Source organism: Podarcis vaucheri, assembly GCF_965113315.1.
Source record: "Podarcis vaucheri genome assembly, chromosome: 7".
NCBI classification, from domain to species: domain Eukaryota; kingdom Metazoa; phylum Chordata; class Lepidosauria; order Squamata; family Lacertidae; genus Podarcis; species Podarcis vaucheri.
The window spans coordinates 80,320,410-80,337,851 of record NC_138765.1 but is presented as its reverse complement, the minus strand read 5'-3'; the positions used below and the strand labels follow the sequence as shown (position 1 = coordinate 80,337,851).

Genomic DNA, 17,442 nt, shown 5'->3' with positions numbered 1-17,442 from the left:
ACTGGGGAAACAAATGGCCTCCATCTGCAGAACATTCAACAATGGAGGCCTGGGCAAGGGGGTGTGGCCAAAAAGGGAGCCAGCAACCGACCACACATTTGCTCCATAAGTGCGTCTTATGGAGCAAAAATACAGCATTATTTATACTGCACCCATCTGGCTGGGTTTACCCAGCCACTCTTTGTGGCTCCCAACAGAATATTAAAAACACAATAAAACATCACACATTAAAAACTTCCCTAAACAGGGCTGCCTTCAGATGTTTTCTAAAAGTCAGGTAGTTGTTTATTTCCCTGACATCTGATGGGAGGGCGCTACTACAGAGAAGGCCCTCTGCCTGGTTCCCTGTAACCTCACTCCTTACAGGGAGGGAACCACCAGAAGGCCTTTGGAGCTGGACCTCAGTGTCTGGGCTGAACGATGGGGGTGAAGACACTCCTTCAGGTATACTGGGCTGCGGGCTTTAATTTAAGAGTAGCCTCCATGGATCAGAAAGAGGATCAGCCAGGATAAAGCTATCAATGGTTACTACTAGTGATGGCTGATGTCTGGTTTTTAACATTGTGATAGATCACCAACAAAACATCATGGGATAGTGATATATCACAATGCCTGAAATAAGGATGGAGCTATGTAATTTTGTTGTATCTATATGCAGGAGTCGGTAAAGGGACAGCTGAAGGATGAGCGATTTGCTAGGAAATGGATGTTAATTAGAGATAAATCTGCAAAATAAGCAGCATGCAAAAGGGAATGACTTTGAATATATCTGAGAATGGGAAGCCAGTTTTTGAAGAAAATTTGGATTACACTAATTCTGATCTGGTTTGGATGTGTTATAAATTTGAAAATGGGGAAAAAATAATTGGCAAGAGAAAAAAGAAAAAAAGGATGGAGCTATGGAGAGGCATTGTCTGGCTTTGTGGTTTTCCCCGCATTGTGATTTTTTGCATTGCGTTCACACACACAAACACACACAAAATCATGCATGATTCACGATATATTGCCAGGTCAAAAATTATGAAATAGATATCACAACTTCAAAATGGTTTTGCATGATATACTGATATATCGCCCAGCCCTCCTAGTCATCCTGGCTATGGTTTGCCTCCACAGACGAAGACAGTAATGTTTCTGGATATCAGTTGCTGGAAGCTGTAGAAGGGGAGAGGGCTCTTGGGTTTGAGGGTTTCCTACAGGTTTCCAGGTGGCCCCTGTGAGGAAGATGCTGGACCAGAGCACCTTACCAGCATCCCGTTCCCATAAGCGGACAGCGGGTTTGTGATATCTAGTGGAGCATTCAAAGTGCTTCAAGGCTTTCAGAGTTGGGAACCATGGAATTGGACAGTAGGTTGTAAATCTAGTAAGATGAAATAGAAATACTGCTTCTGATACTGTGGGTAGCACACATCTGTCAACACCAGCAGCCATTCACAGCCTTGCCCTCTATGAATTTGCCTAGTGTTATTTATTTCTGTGTCAAATCTCTACCCCACCCTTCCTTCCAAAAGAGCCTGGGGCGGCAAGCAACAAGCGATAAAATATTTGAAAAAGAATTCCAGTACAGAAGTCGACCAGGAAGATCTCAACTTAAAAAGGTTTTGTGTCCCCGACACCAAAAGAGGAAGGTCTTTGGTAGGTGCTGAAATGACAACAGACTGTGTAATATTTACCAGGAGGAGGGAAATTCAAAAGGTAATAATAATAATAATAATAATAATAATAATAATAATAATAATAATAATAATTTTTATTTATACCCCGCCCTCACCAGCAACTGGACTTCTCCGCAACCCTTCCCCTCTGCAGGGAGGTGGGACCGACTCGGATGGTCCGCTCCCGCCACTTAATGGATCCAATTGGCTTCCAGAGAGTGGTAGGGGATGCTTTATCCCAAGTTGATGGCCTTTCAGCTGATTCCCTGGTGGCACGCTGGAATGCGGAGTTAACCAGGGCTATTGACTGTCTGGCTCCGAAGCGCCCTCTCCGATTGCATGGAGCCCGGACAGCCCCGTGGTTTTCCCTGGAGCTGAGGGTGATGAAGCAATCGTTGAGACGGCTAGAGCGCCGGTGGTGGAAAACTCACTCTGAAGCAGACCGGACACGGGCTAGAGCTCAACGTCGAGCCTACCAAGTGGCAATGGCGACGGCAAAGAGGGCCTTCTTCGCCGCCTCCATTGCATCTGCAGAAAACAGCAGCAGGAGACTTTTTCAGGTGGTTCGCAATCTATCAGAACCACCTGTACCACCGGGGCCTGGTAGGGAGCCCAAGATCTCCTGCAATGGGAGCAGGGCCAGGGCGGGAGAGTGCTAGAGTTCTGTCTGGTCCTGTTACATGGGATCAATTCCAATCTGTTACCTCCGAGGATGTGGACAGGCTGCTTGGACAAGTGAAACCAACCACTTGTCTCCTTGATCCTTGCCCATCCTGGCTTATAAAGCTAGCCGGGAAGGACTGGGCGATGGGCTTCGTGGGGTGGTGAATGCTTCCCTCCGTGAGGGAGCCTTCCCAGACCCGCTGAAAGAGGCGGTCATTAAACCGCTTATTAAAAAAACATCTTTAGACCCGGCCAATTTGGCCAACTATCACCCAGTCTCAAGTCTGCCATTCTTGGGCAAGGTGATTGAGCGGGTGGTTGCTGAACAACTCCAAGCACGCCTGAAGGAAACGGACCATTTGGATCCCTTCCAACCGGGATTCAGGCCTCACCATGGGACTGAAACTGCCTTGGTCGCGCTGGTTGATGATCTCCAGTGGGCTAGGGACAAAGGTGAGAGCTGTTTCCTAGTTCTGCTGGATCTCTCAGCGGCCTTTGACACCATTGACCATAACATCCTTCTGGACAGTCTAGAGGGGCTGGGAGCTGGGGGCACTGTCATACAGTGGTTCCGCTCCTTCCTCCTGGGCCGTGTCCAGAAAGTGGTGGGGGGGATGAGTGTTCAGACCCCTGGGCTCTCACTTGTGGGGTGCCTCAGGGTTCTGTCCTCTCCCCCATGCTTTTTAATATCTATATGAAGCCGCTGGGAGAGATCATCAGGGGGTTTGGACTGGGTGTTCATCAGTATGCAGATGACACCCAGCTCTACCTCTCCTTTAAATCAGAACCAGTGAAGGCGGTGAAGGTCCTGTGTGAGTGCCTGGAGGCGGTTGGAGGATGGATGGCGGCAAACAGATTGAGGTTGAATCCTGACAAGACAGAAGTACTGTTTTTGGGGGACAGGGAGCGGGTTGGTGTGGGGGATTCCCTGGTCTTGAATGGGGTAACTGTGCCCCTGAAGGACCAGGTGCGCAGCCTGGGAGTCATTTTGGACTCACAGCTGTCCATGGAGGCGCAGGTTAACTGTGTCCAGGGCAGCTGTCTACTGACCTTTAAAGCCCTAAATGGCCTCGGTCCTGTATACCTGAAGGAGCGTCTCCACCCCCATCGTTCAGCTCGGACACTGAGATCCAGCGCTGAGGGCCTTCTGGTGGTTCCCTCATTGCGAGAAGTGAGGCTACAGGGAACCAGACAGAGGGTCTTCTCGATAGTGGCGCCCGCCCTGTGGAACGCCCTCCCTTCAGATGTCAAAGAGATAAATAATTACCTGACATTCAGAAGACATCTTAAGGAAGCCCTGTTCAGGGAAGCTTTTAATATGTAACGCTGTACTGTTTTTAACACTGATTGGGAGCCGCCCAGAGTGGCTGGGGAAACTCAGCCAGATGGGCGGGATATAAATAATAAATTATTATTAAATTATAAGCCAAGGCCAGGCTCAGGGCAGGTAACAAGCAATAAAAAAACAAGTTGAATGAATACAACTTAAAAACAAGATTAAAATACAGCATTAAAATATTGAAAGATTAAAATATTAAAATGCAGCCTCATCACAGGAGGAAAAAGGAAAAAGAAAGAGGGGGAGGGAATCAAATTGGCTCCAAGCCAAAGGCCAGGCGGAACAACTCTGTCTTACAGGCCCTGTGGGGGCCTGTAAGATCAGACCCTGCAGGGACTTGGTCTCATGAGACAGAGCGTTCCACCAGGCTGGAGCCAGTGTTGAGAAAGCCCTGGCTCTGGTTGAAGCTAATTTAACTTCCTTAGGGCCCGGGACCAGTAGGGTGTTGCTATTTAGGTAGGCGCCACAGTGTAAGAAGAGCCTCCTGGATCAGGCTATTGGCCCATCTTGTCTGGCATCCTGTTCTCCCAGTGGGCCCCCAGAGGCTTGTGGGAAACCCCTAGACCAGGGGTCGGCAAGGCTTACCAGCCATGGGCCAGATCACTCCCATGGAGATCGTCCGTGGGCTGGGCTGGTGCAGCGCGACGCCAAAAATCGAGTCTGTGCATGTCTGCGGTGCTGGAAATCGCTTCTGCACATGCCCAGATGCCGAAAATCGCTCCTGTATCTTTGTGTGTGCAGACACAATTTCCGGCACTGCTCGGCAAGTCCCCGTGCTGCGCTGTGCCAGTTTAGAGCAGCACGCAGTGGGACTTGTCAAGCCGGCAGCTCAGTTCGGAGGTGGCTTGTAGGCTGGTAAAATGGTCTTCATGGGCCACATCCAGCCCATGGGCTGCACGTTGCCGACCCCTGCCCTAGACAGAACCCAAGCACAAGAGCACTCTCCCCTTCTGTGGTTTCCAGCAACTGGTATTCAGAAGCCTAGCACCTCGGACAGCAGCCACTGATAGCTTTCTCCTCTGTGAATTTGTCTAATCCTCTTTTAAAGGCATCCAACCTGGTTGCCATCACTGCCTCGCGTGAGAGTTAGTTCCATAGTTTAACCAGGTGAAAGGCAAAAGTAAAGGACCCCTGGATGGTTAAGTCCAGTCAAAGGCGACTATGGAGTTGTGGTGCGCATCTCGCTTTCAGTCCAAGGGAGCCAGCGTTTGTCCACAGACAGCTTTCCAGGGCATGTGGCCAGCATGAAGAAACCACTTGTGGCACAATGGAACACCGTGACGGAAACCAGAGTGCACGGAAACGCCATTTACCTTCCCGCCACAGAGGTACCTATTTATCTACTTGCACCAATGTTCTTTCAAACTGCTAGGTTGGCAGGAGCTGGGACAGAGCAATGGGAGATCATTCTGTCGTGGGGATTCGAACCACTGACCTTCTGATCGGCAAGCCCAAGAGGCTCAGTGATTTAGACCACAGCACCAACCCGCATCTGCACTGCATGAAGGACTTCCTTTTAACTATCCTGAATCTTCCAACGTTCAGCTTTATCGGATGTCCCCGCAGACAGCTGAACTAGCCTGAAAGCCTCTCTGGTTTCGCAGCCTAGATCTGCTTGAACTCACATCCTCAGCAGCTCGGCTGGGTATTCCTCTCCCCGCCTCCTCCTCCTCAAGATCAGGTGTGTCAAATGCCAGCCTTGATGCTTCTGGAGCATCCAGATGGCCTGAGAACATTGCTCCTTCTCGCCCAGCCTCGGCACGCCTGCAGTCCTCTTCCAACAACGCTTCAGCAGAGAGATCAGCCCACCTTTTTGGCTGCAAGGAATGTTCTCCATTAACAAGGCCTGGCAAAGTTCAAGGCCTTCATTGTGCCAGCTCACAGAGCATGCGGCCCCCGGGCAGATGGCAGGGGAAAGGTGTGGAGCCACTGTGTGCTTAGCAAAGCGGTTTTGCTTTTAAAATGCACAAACACACACCACAACCCACAGATGACCAGGTGTTCAAGGGGGAAGGCATAAGAACCTGAGACGAGCCTGCTGGATCCAGCCTATGGACTAGTCTAGCATCCTGTTCTTACAGTGGCCAACCAGATGCCTCTTCTGGGAAACCTGCAAGCAGGATTTGAGCTCTCTATCCCCTCCTGAGGTTTCCAGCAACTGGGGTTCAGAGGTATTGCTGCCTTTGACCATGACGGGCGAGCACAGCCATTCTGACTAGCAGCCATTATAGCTTTGGTGTCCGTCACTGCCTCCTGTGGAAGCGAATTACACAGGAACTCAGCAACTTGGAGAAAAAAGTGGGATAGAAGTGCAATAGATATAGGACACAATATAGATTTTAACCTCTGGGGAAAACTCTGAAAAAAGCAACTTGAAGTTTACTGCGTGCTATTCTTTGAAGGTGAGCTACCTGAAAATGATGTGAAGATGGTATTTAACTCCGAGTGGCTTTGTTAAGATGCATAAGACTGAATCAGATAAGTGCTGGAGATGCAAAGAGGTGGAGGAAACGTTCCTTTACATGTGGTGGACTTGCAAAAGGGTAAAAGAGTACAGTGGTAACAACAACAACAATAATTTATACCCCGCCCATCTGGCTGGGCTTCCCCAGCCACTCTGGGCAGCTTCGAACAAAATATTAAAATACAGTAATGCATCAAACATTACAAGCTTCCCTAAACAGGGCTGCCTTCAGATGGTACCTCCGGTTATGAACTTAATTTGTTCCGGAGGTCCATTCTTAAGCCAAAACCATTCTTAACATGAGGTGCGCTTTCGCTAATGGGGCCTCCCACTGCTGCCGCTCCACCGGCGCGTGATTTCCGTTCTCATCCTGGGGCAAAGTTCACAACTAGGGGCATCTACTTCCAGGTAAGCGGAGCTCGCTACCTGAAGCATTCATAAGGAGGACGGTATGTAACCCAAGGTTCCACTGTACTGGGAAATGATTCATAACGAATTGAAAAAAAAATGTTTCAAAGTACTTCCCCCCCCCAAAAAAAACCAGAGTACTTTCTGTTGGGGATAATTCAAGCTGAAATTCCCAGGTGTCAAAAAAGGTTATTTATGTATGCCCTTGTTCTGTTAGCCCCAAAATGGAAAACGAGTGAGGTCCCAACCAAAGAAGAATGGCAACAAGTTGACAGGATAAGCACAACCTGCAGACTTCACATATAGAATAAGAGAATAAGAAGAACGTACATTTAAAGAAGACTGGAAAGCGTTTATTGAATATATGGGAAATAATTGTTACAGCTGAAAACGCCGGAAGCATTAAGATAAATTCAAGAGTGTAAATAAGTTTTGATGGATGCAATAATGGAATACCGATTGGTATAGTTTTTGTAAAATATGCAGGGATTTGTGATATGTAAAATGAACCATGGAAAGAGAAGGGAAGTCATTGATATTTTAAGGATGAGTAAAATGAGTATTTTAAATTGCAAAACAGAAAATTTAATAAAAATTATATATGTGTGTGTGTGAAAAATAAATATTAGATGCTGTGTGTAATGCTAGTAAACCCACTGATGCTAGCAAACATGACAAGCCTAGGTTCATTAAGTTAAAGGGGTCTACTCTGAGTAGGACTTCGGCCTCCGCCATTGTGACCATGTCCCAGTGTGGGGTAGTCGGTTTTTAATATTTCATTGTAAGTCACCCAGGGAATGTTTATGGATGGGCTGGCCGTATCAGTCTGAATAATAATAATAATGCAGTGAGCAGTGCCTCATATTCCGAGGGCAGGATGAAGACCTTTGCTCTTCACAAGGCTCTTACTGAGTAAAAGCCAGACAAGGGGTGCATCAGGTGAAAAAACCATACGATGAACTATTCATGGGCAGTAGATGCCAGGGCCGCTGTTCAGCATTAATTGGCTTGCCGGACCCCAAACAAACGTCTATCAAAACCCATTATTCAGTGTCCAACAGAGCAGGGGTGAAAAAACAATGCCCCCCCCAGGGTCTCCCCATCTGGCCCATGGCCTCCTTGGCTCGCCCACTCCTACTCATTATCCAGCACTGGAATAAGTCTTGGAGGAAAACATGCCATCGAAAACAAAAGAAGCTTCCGCCAGCCTGATTGAAATATGTGACTATTTGGGGGGTGTTTATGGCCAAGGAGGGAAAAGTTAACACCTCCACTCAAAACCAGACCCATTTAGGCTCCCCCCCAACACATTCAGACACACCTTCTACTGTTTCAGTGGAAGGCTATTTCTAAACCTTATTTACCCCCCAATGTCAAAAGTGTGGCATTTACTGAAACTGGGGAGTAACAGCACCTTTTTCTTTAAAAAGAAAAGAAAAAAGGAACTGGTTGCATCCAATTAATGGTAGACCCAGTGCTTTTTTCTGGGGGGACGCAGGGGTACAGATACCCCTAAACATTTTGTGAATGTTTTGTCCCTTTACTGTATTTATTTCCCCCGATTTGAACTATAAAATGGTGATTTTCTTAAGTCAAAATGAGAGTACAGTGGTACCTCGGGTTACAGAGCCTTCAGGTTACAGACTCCGCTAACCCAGAAATAGTACCTCGGGTTAAGAACTTTGCTTCAGGATGAGAACAGAAATCACATGCCGGTGGCGGCAGGGGGAGGCCCCATTAGCTAAAGTGGTACCTCAGGTTAAGAACAGTTTCAGATTAAAAACAGACCACCGGAACAAATTAAGTTCTTAACCCAAGGTACCACTAAACATTTTTATTTTTATTTTAGAAAAAAAGCACTGGGTAGATCAGGCTTCCTCAACCTCAGCCCTCCAGATGCTTTGAGACTACAGTTCCCATCATCCCTGACCACTGGTCCTGCTAGATAGGGATCATGGGAGTTGCAGGCCAAAAACATCTGGAGGGCTGAGGTTGAGGAAGCCCGGGGTAGATCCAATTAAACTATGGAACTCACTGCCACAAGAGGCAGCGGCGACCACTGTCAATGGCTTTAAAAGAGCATTAGACAAATTCATGGAGGAGAGGGCTATCAATGGAAACTAGCTGTGATGACCATTGCTCTGTCTCCACATTTGGAGACAGTGATGCTTCTGAATACCTATTCCTGGAAGCCACAGGAGGGAAGAGGGCATTTGTGCTGATGTCCCGCTTGTGGGTTTCCCACAGGAATTTGCATGGCCCCTGTGAGAGCAGGATGGGTCTAAGTTAAGGATGCCAATTAACTTCAATGGCCTTGTTATAAGAAAAACTGCTCCCCTTCACTTATGGGGTATTCTGGAGCAAGTATAGAGTCCTTAAGTGGGTTCCCTATTGGTAGGAAGAAACAGAGGCTAACCAGAGTATATTGAGAAGCAAAGCGGCTAGTAAGCCTGATCTTTATTCAAGGAACTGTTGCAACAGGGTCCTCACTCACCACATGCAGGAGGGAGGAGAACCCTGAACAATGGTGCGCAAGCCGTTATATAGACTTTTGAAATTGCCCAACCTGTAGCCTGACCACTCCCCCCCCCCAAAAAAAATCATACATACATCACAGAAGGAGGCAGTCGCCAGCAGAATTCCTGCCTGCCAGGATACCTGACAATGGTCACTGATTGCAATACCTAGGCAGTCTGCAGGGGCAGAGAAAGGGGGTGCGGTAGGGGTGGGTGGCCCCAGGTGTCACCATGGAGGGAGTGCCAAAACGGTGGGCCTGCAGCACGCCCAAGCCACAAGTCTCTCCTGGGAGTGACGCAGTAGCTGGGGCACCTGCAGGCTCCCCGATGCCCCAAACAGTCCGCCAGCTGCCTCCCCCCCCCCCAAGCTGTAGGGTGGCTGACTGGGAGGAGGCAGGCAGACTCCTTGGAGGCCCCACGGAGCGTGCTGCCCCAGCTGGCCCTGCCCCTGGGCGCAGGGCGCACGTGTCGCCCCGGCATCCCGGTCGGCTTGCTTTGCCACCGGCAGTCTGGCCATTCTTCTGTGATGGTTAATACTTTAGTTCACAGGCTCACCCTATTCATACACAAATACGCCCTTAAGACAGGATTTGCAAGCAAAAAGCCAATGGGAAGGTTTTCCCCATTTGCCTCCCTTACTGCAGAGGAATATTTGAAGTCATTGGGAGAATCAAAATGGCTTCAGGATTGCTCTCCCATCCTATTTCAGACACGTGGTTCATATATTTAGGTATGTGTGCATCTATGAATATTTATTCTATATTTGAGGCCTTAAAATTCTTATAACAGTCTACTGTGAGCATTACAACCTGTAATATATGATACCAGGTGTGTGGGTGGGCTTGTGGGAAATGATTTCATAGGCTAAATCAGGGTCTCTCACTCCTAACTAGACCCATGGCCTTGTGTTCTCCACCACCGGTGTAGGAGTTTGAGAGAACCCACGTTCAGATCTCGCTCTGAGCCACGAAGCTCACTGGATGGCCATTGGCTAATCTGTCTCTGTTTACCTCCTAGAGTTGTTGTGAGGACAAAACAGAGAGGAGGAGAACGACTCAAGCTGCCTTCAGCTCCAAACTGGCATTCCACAGTTCTACAAAAGCCAGGAAAATAAATATGTAGATACCACTTCATTTCTCCCCAAAGAACAGCTCTGATTGTTCCCTAGTATTTTAGGCACATGGATAATTAATCTGAAAGGGACAATTCTCTCTCTGTTTTTTAAGATGCTGGCAGTGAAATCTATTTGATCTCATTTGCTGTCGATACATCCTACATTCGCTGAAACACTTCGGGGAAGCTTCCACAGTAAAAGCCACTTTTATTTTCGGTACTTAATTTAGCCTTGCTTATGCATTTCTAAAAAGGGGAATTTTTTTTTCTTTCTTGAAAAAGCAACCCCTACCCACAGATCCTTCCTAAGCAGCCAAATAAAAGAAATTACATGCTTCTTGTTTTGACAGAATGAATCTATCATTAATATTTTCTAGCAAAGAATTCCAAGCTACAAGTTTTTAAAATTACTGAACACACTGGCTGGCAGCAAGTCTTCTGGGTTTCAAGCAGGGAGTGTTTCCTAGCCCTACCTGGAAATGCGGGCAGCCAGCCATCCAATCTATGTTTTAAAGCCCCCAATGGAGAGTCCCCCACCTTGATCCAGAGTCCTGCTGGATCAAGCCAAAGACCCATCCAGTCCAGCTTCCTGGTCTCTCCGTGGTCAACCAGCTGCCCCAATGGGAAGCCCACAAGCAAGACCTTAGTGCAACAGTTGGAGCTCATCCAGACCTCAGTTTGTGTCACATTTCTAGGCAGAGGTCTGCACTTCAAAGCTTTCTGTCTGAACGTTCAGTTGAAACATTTTTTTGCTCCTGCCAAAATCCCCTCTTTGCTGCTGAATCAGAGCAAACAGCAATCCCTGAATTGCCATTTGCTTCAATTTGGCAGCGAAGAGCAGGTTTTCACAGGGAAAGCACTGGGGCCAAAAAAAGTGCTCGGAAAGGGTGCTTTAAAGGGCAGACCTGTACCTAGAAAGCCGGGGGCAAAAGGCAAGTAAACCCCACCTGTGGTTTTCAGCAACCAGCATTCAGAAGTTCACTGCCTCCAATGGTAGAGGGGCAACCCAGCCCTTGTGGCTGGTAGACACTGATAGCCTTATCCTCTTTCATGATTTTTAAAGCCATCCATGTTTGTGCCCCTTGCTGCCTCTTATATTGCTATCTACCTGGATAATATCTCACAGAAGCTCCCTGTGGATTGGGCAGACTCGGCAAGGATGGTTTCATTTAACAGCTCGCAACTAACAGCCTCATAGAACCTCCACCTTGAAGGCAGCCTACCCCCGGAGGCCAGATCCTGCACAGACAAAGGAGAGAAAGCTATCCTCATCGTGCTTTCCTTCAAAGCCTCCTGGAGTCATCCATTGGAAATTAGATGCTGGTCCTAGATCTGCAGCGGGGAAACGAAGCATGTTTGATCTAGGAAGGTTCTTCTTTTATGTTCCTAAATTTGTACTCTGGACATGTCTTCAAAAGCAAAGGAGATTGTTCCAAGCCTTGCTTTGTTCTTCCCCCTCTGCAGCTCAGAGTTATCTGAAGTCAAGCTTCTTCCTAGCTCAGCCTCCACCTCCTGGTCAAATGCCAATAGAGAGACACAAACTCTGCTTTCCAAAACTCCATGCATATTTTAAGGGTCATTCTGGATATCTTAAGGACCACCTGATCCCTTATATCCTTGAACGATCAGTGAGGTCTTTGAATGAGGCCAGATTCACACCACACATTTTAAGTGCGATGATACCACTTCAAACACTCATGCCTTACCCCCAAATAATTCTGGGTGCTCTCATTTGTTCAGGGTGCTGAGAGCTGCTAGGAGGAACCCCTCCCACTCCCTGAGCTAGAATTCCCAGGACGGTTTAACAATTAATCCATCTTCCCAGGGATCTCTGGGAACTGTAGCTCTGGGAGAGGAATAGATGCCTCCTAGCAACCCTCAGGACCCTTTACAAGCTACAGTTCCCAGGATGGTTTGGAGGGGTGGGGAGAAGTCACAACTATTTAAAGTGGTATGATAGTGATTTAAATGTATGGTGCAGACAGGGCCTTATAAACAACATTCTGGATGGGATTGTTCGTTAAATTGGTCTGGGAATTGCAGCTCAGGGGAGGGAACAGGGAGTCTCCTAACAACTCTCAGCACCGCACCCCTAAAAAAAACAGTTCCCAGAACGCTTTTGGGGGAGACATGCCTGTTTAAAGTGTCATCATGGCACTTTAAATGTATGGTGTAATGTAGCTGGGGTCTCCATTTCTGACCCCCTGTGGGTCAACTGCATGACTTGCAACTACCAGAAGCCGTGCATTTGGTGCATTGGGCTCAAGCCTGTGGAACTCCCTCCCACTTGAGATTAGACAGGCACACTCTTCTGCTTAGCTTTCAGCGCACAACAAAGGCTTTCTCATTCCAGCAGGCATTTTAAAGTAGCGTCTGGTTTTACCGCGACTTTTTATTTCCTTTATTCTCTGCGGGGTTCATATTTACGGGCGCAGCTGAGACATGCTGATGGTTATGCCATATTTAAATAAATAACAGCACAAACCTAGATGGAAGCCTAGCAACTGAAGTCACTATTGCCTAGAAAAGGCCGGGAGAAACAGAATGAGAGTGAGAAAAGGGAGATTGATTTTCTCCGTCTTTTATCATACCGGGAAGCTTGTCATCAAATCTGGCTTTCTGCCTCAGAAGCGGAGGAATACAAATGGATGGACTGAAAAACTAGAATTCTTACGGGGGGGGCAGAGAAGGGTTGACAGAGGCAGTGAGAGAAGACAGCACCGGAGTCCTGATGTGCACTCCTTTCCACATAGCCAAGAAAAAACAAGTTACACATATTTCGCTTTAAGTAGGGCAACCTCTCAACCAGCAAAATCCGCCCCAGAGTCAGTGATACAGGGAATTTTCTAGGGAATTCCCTCCCCCAGAATTTCCTTCCCACCTCCACCCCCCGTGGAATTTTATTTCCACTTATGAACTATTTATAGTCCATAGTTTATAGTTATGAACTATAAATAAATACATAAATTTCTAAATAAATCCTCCAGGAATTTGTCTAATCCTCTCTTAAAGCCATCCAAGTTGGCAGCTATCCCTGCTTCTCCTGGGAGCAAGTACCACAGCTTAAATATCCGCTGTGTGAAGGAGGACTTTCTCTTATCCATCCCGAGTCTTCCAACATTAGCAGAGGTGATCACTTTTTAATCACAGGTATTTGCCGTATAATTTATGCAGGCTCGTAACAGGGAGGTGGGCAAGGTGAGTAATTAAGCACAGGCTTCGGGAGGAAAAACCAGACGGGAGAATTTTCCTAATGAAGAAATTGGATATTGGGAAGAGTTGGGGGCTGGTCCTATGGTCACAGCTTTTAGGAAGCTCTAAACTGGGAGTGCAGGAACATACATGGGTAGGTGTTGTGGGTGAAGGACCTGTGGTTAGATTTGCAATGCTGAGCTCATTAGGATAACTGAGAAGAACACACACACCACCTTTCCTTTCAAGAAGGAATACCAAGTGGGTCGTGGAACCGATAAAAGCCGGCAGCAAGATAACAAGGATAAAAATCAAGTTGCAAAAATAGAACTGCCCGTAATTGAAAGAGATCTTATTAAACATAAACAGCTGCATTGCAACACCCGTAATTAAAATATGTAATAGGCGAGCCTATGAACACAGAATAACAAAACAACAATCAGAGCAGGAGACTCAAACCAGATCAGAGAAAGGTTTGTCAAAGCAGGTGTATCCTTGCAGCACGCCGGCACTGATGGGGCCGCTCATATTTCAACAGGGAGGGCATTCCACAACACTGGCACTACCAGGGAAAAAAGCCCGCTTTCAAGTTACTGCAAGCTGATAATCACCAGGCACTGGCAAATGTAACTGGGTTGCATTTCTTGATCTTAATGCCTTTATGGGCCAGATGGTCAATTCTTGTTGCACACAAACACACACTTCTGCAAGCTAGCCGAGTTTGATTCCGATGGCAGGGAAGATAAGGGGAGACCCAACAGTAGCTTTCAAATGGGTGAATGGCTGCCACACAGAGCATGGGAAGCTTATACCGAAATCAAACCACTGTCCCACCTAGCTCAGTACTGTCCACACTGATTGGCAGCAGCACACCAGGGTTCTGACAGGGGCTTCCCCAGCCCTAGTGAAGGACGGAACCTGCAAGCTTTTGCGTGTGAAGCAGGTGATCTTCTGCTGAGATCCCCACCGGAAAGAAAGTAAGATTCATGGTTCTGACAGGATGACTCAGACAGGGACAAATGAAGCTAGCTGCCTGATACAGAATCAGACCGCTGGTCCAAAGAGCTTGGTATTGTCTACACTGACTGGCAACAGCTCTCCAAGGGTTTCAGGCAGCTTTCTGCGTTCGTACAACTTGCACATCGCCTGCCACTCCACTTTCTCTGTGGGAAACCTCAAACATAGCCAGACACCCAAGCTGGATGCTTAGAGGGAGCTGGGGTGGAAAGGGAAACCACAACTAATCCCACTGTTCCCAAGGGATGCTGCCTTATCTCAAGTCAAGACTATTAGCCCGCCTAGTAAGAGCTGTTCGACAGTGGAAAGGACTCCCTCAGGAGGCGGGGGACTCTCCTTCCTTGGAAGTTTTTAAGAAGAGGTTGGATGGCCACCTGTCATGGATGCTTTCGCTGAGATCCCTGCATTTCAGGGGGGTTGGACTAGATGGCCCTCGGGGTCCCTTCCAACTCTACAGTTCTATGATTCTAGTTCCATGCTGTCAATACTGACCAGCAGAAGCTCTCCAGCCTTTTTTGTAATCTCCCCCAGCCCTGCGCAGAACCTGAACCTGGGGCCTCCCCCCTACATGCAAAACGCGTTTTCCTAACACTGAGCTCAGACCCGTTCCCTTCAAAATACCACAAGGTTCTCGTCCTCATCGGCTGGATTTAAATCAGAAACAAAGGAGGCTGCCTTATATAGTCTTGGCATATCAGTGGTAATAATAATAATAATAATAATAATAATAATAATAATAATAATAATAATAAATGAGTCAGACCCAATGGTCCATTGAGCTCTGCACTGACCAGTTTCAAACAGTTTTCCCCAGAACTACCTGGAGATGCCAGGGATCAAACCTGGGGACATCCTGCACAAAGAGTGGTTCCTCTCCCACTGAGCCATGGCTGGATCAAGCTAACTTGCCACCTATCTCCTTATATCCTCCCCGCTATCCACAGCTACCAACCAGACGCTTCTGGGAAGACTATAAGCAGAAGGTGAAGGCAACAGCTATCTCCTAGCCAGGCTCCGCATCATCAAACATATGCCACTGAAACGTCCACACTTCATAAAACATATTTGCTCGGTTCAGAGTCTTTAAATAAAGCAAGCAGGTGAGAGCTTTTACCCGGCGTCGGCACATAGGAAGTACAACAGATCAGACCACTGGTCCATTTAGCTCAGGACTGTCTGCCCTGACTGGCCATGGATCTCCAGGTTTTCAGAGAGGGGACAATCTCAGCGCTACCTGGAGATTTCAGGGATTGAACCTGCAACCTTCTGCATGCAAAGCAGATGCTCTGCCAATGAGCTATGGTCTTCTTCCGCAGGAGAGCCCTATTGGGAACTGGGGAAGTGACTCCCCCCCCCCCCCATTTAGTGAGCTTCTAATTGAGGAGTGCCGTTCTTCATGTTACTGAAAGATTTGAATTAGTGGTCGTTTGCCTCCCTTGGGACACCCTCTCCCCACCAGTGCTGTTTCACGCATCTTCATTTTTCCTCCACCTCTCGCTTTACTCCAAAAAGTTGTTTTTTAAACATCAAGTTTGATTCCTACCTCTTGGTTGGACACAGGATCACTTTTGTTTAGCTGAAGCCGGCAGAAGATGGCAAGGGGAAAACTTCTCTTCTCAGCAGAAGCTGGGGTAGTGGGGGGGTGCCGCAAATAACCTCCCACAAAGCACACACGTCACAACACTGTTTTGAGCCAGGATCAGGGCACCAGCCTCCTCCCTCCCTCTAGAGCAGGGTCAAGGTGCCAGAAAAATTTAATCTCTAGGCAAATATCAAGGGGATCCCAGAAGGCACACCCCACTAATAAACAAACAAAACCAATTAGCAAGCAAATCACCCCTTTATGGGGACACTTAGAATCACAGAAAGCAGGATAACCTTAATGCCTCACAAGCATTAGGCTATAATTCTCCACTCCCAGCATAGCTACAGTGTAGAAAACACATTGACACCCCCCCCCAAAAAAAAACAACCCCTAGTCAATGACAAAAAACCCTTGGCCATAGATTTGAGGCAAGACCTCTGATTTTATATTATGCTTTTGAATTTTTGTAAGTCGCTTGAAGGTTCCTTATACAGCATTGGGAGTATGATTTCAAAATAATAATAACCTCCAGTGCAGACTCAGGATAAACCACCCGCCCTCCAGCTGCGAAGACTTAGGAACGCCAGTTAGCACTTGAGAATCAATGGATACCACTAATGGGCACACACAAACACCCCTTCTCTCTCCCCAGCTAAAATACAGGAAGCTTGCTCACTCTCTAGGAACAGGCATATAGCCTAGCCTGCCGCCCCCGCCCCCCAAAAATACATAGGGCATAAATTCAGCCAGGGAAATCTGCCTCTCAATCCCGACCAGCAAACCGATCTCCACTACAATCGCTGGCTCAGAAGCGGGCAACAAATAAAAAAACACCCACCTCCCACAAAGTAATTATAATAAATCTGAAGGCACTCCGTTGCAGAGCACGACCAGAGACCGCTACCTCTTTAGTGCTGGTGTGAGGGCGCTCAAGGGACCACTCCCTCATGCAAAGGAGAGGTGGGGAGACACCACGGGACAAAGGCGCCTTCCCCCAGCACGGCCAGGGCGCGCGTAGGCAAGTCAGGCAGCCACCCACCCGCGCTCCTCTCTCCAGGCTCCACGCCGGGAAGTAGCGCCCAGCTCACAAGCTTCCACCGGCTCCTGCCGCAGCTTTTTATACTCCGCCTCGGCTGCTCGGCTTCCGAGATCCCTGGCCTCTACCAACGCGTCGCCTGCAGGAGGGGAGGCAGAAGGGGCGCCGAACCCCTTCCCGGATTGTGCGCCTCCTGCGCCCGGCTCGCCTCCAGCTTCTCCAAATTGGAGAGCTTCGCGCGTAAGTGGGATGGAGGTGGGGGTGTATTTCAATTACGCACGACCCTCGCCTCCCCCTGCAAGGACGGGCGCGATGGTATGGCCTTTTGAGCGGGAGGGAGGAGGAGGAGCCCACGGCGTGGAGGGGAAAAGGGGGATTTTAACCAGGGGGGAGACGAAGGGGGGAAAGCGGCGGGGGGAACCGGTCTTTGTATAGTAGAGGTAAAATGCTTTTC

General features: G+C 48.1%; 1 protein-coding gene across 2 annotated transcripts in view; it reads right to left on the bottom strand.

The window, feature by feature from the left end:
• The window catches only part of DISP3 (dispatched RND transporter family member 3), an 88,186-nt gene extending 71,050 nt beyond the window's left edge, over positions 1-17,136 (bottom strand). The window contains exon 1 of one of the 2 annotated variants that reach the window (XM_082229792.1): positions 16,857-17,136. In XM_082229792.1, coding sequence (XP_082085918.1) covers positions 16,857-16,901 — 45 coding nt within the window. In that variant the 5' untranslated portion in view covers positions 16,902-17,136. Of the gene's footprint in view, positions 1-15,910; positions 16,181-16,856 lie in introns of those variants that run through there. The other variant, XM_082229793.1, reaches the window with a different exon arrangement.
• Between the last annotated feature and the right edge of the window lie 306 nt (positions 17,137-17,442).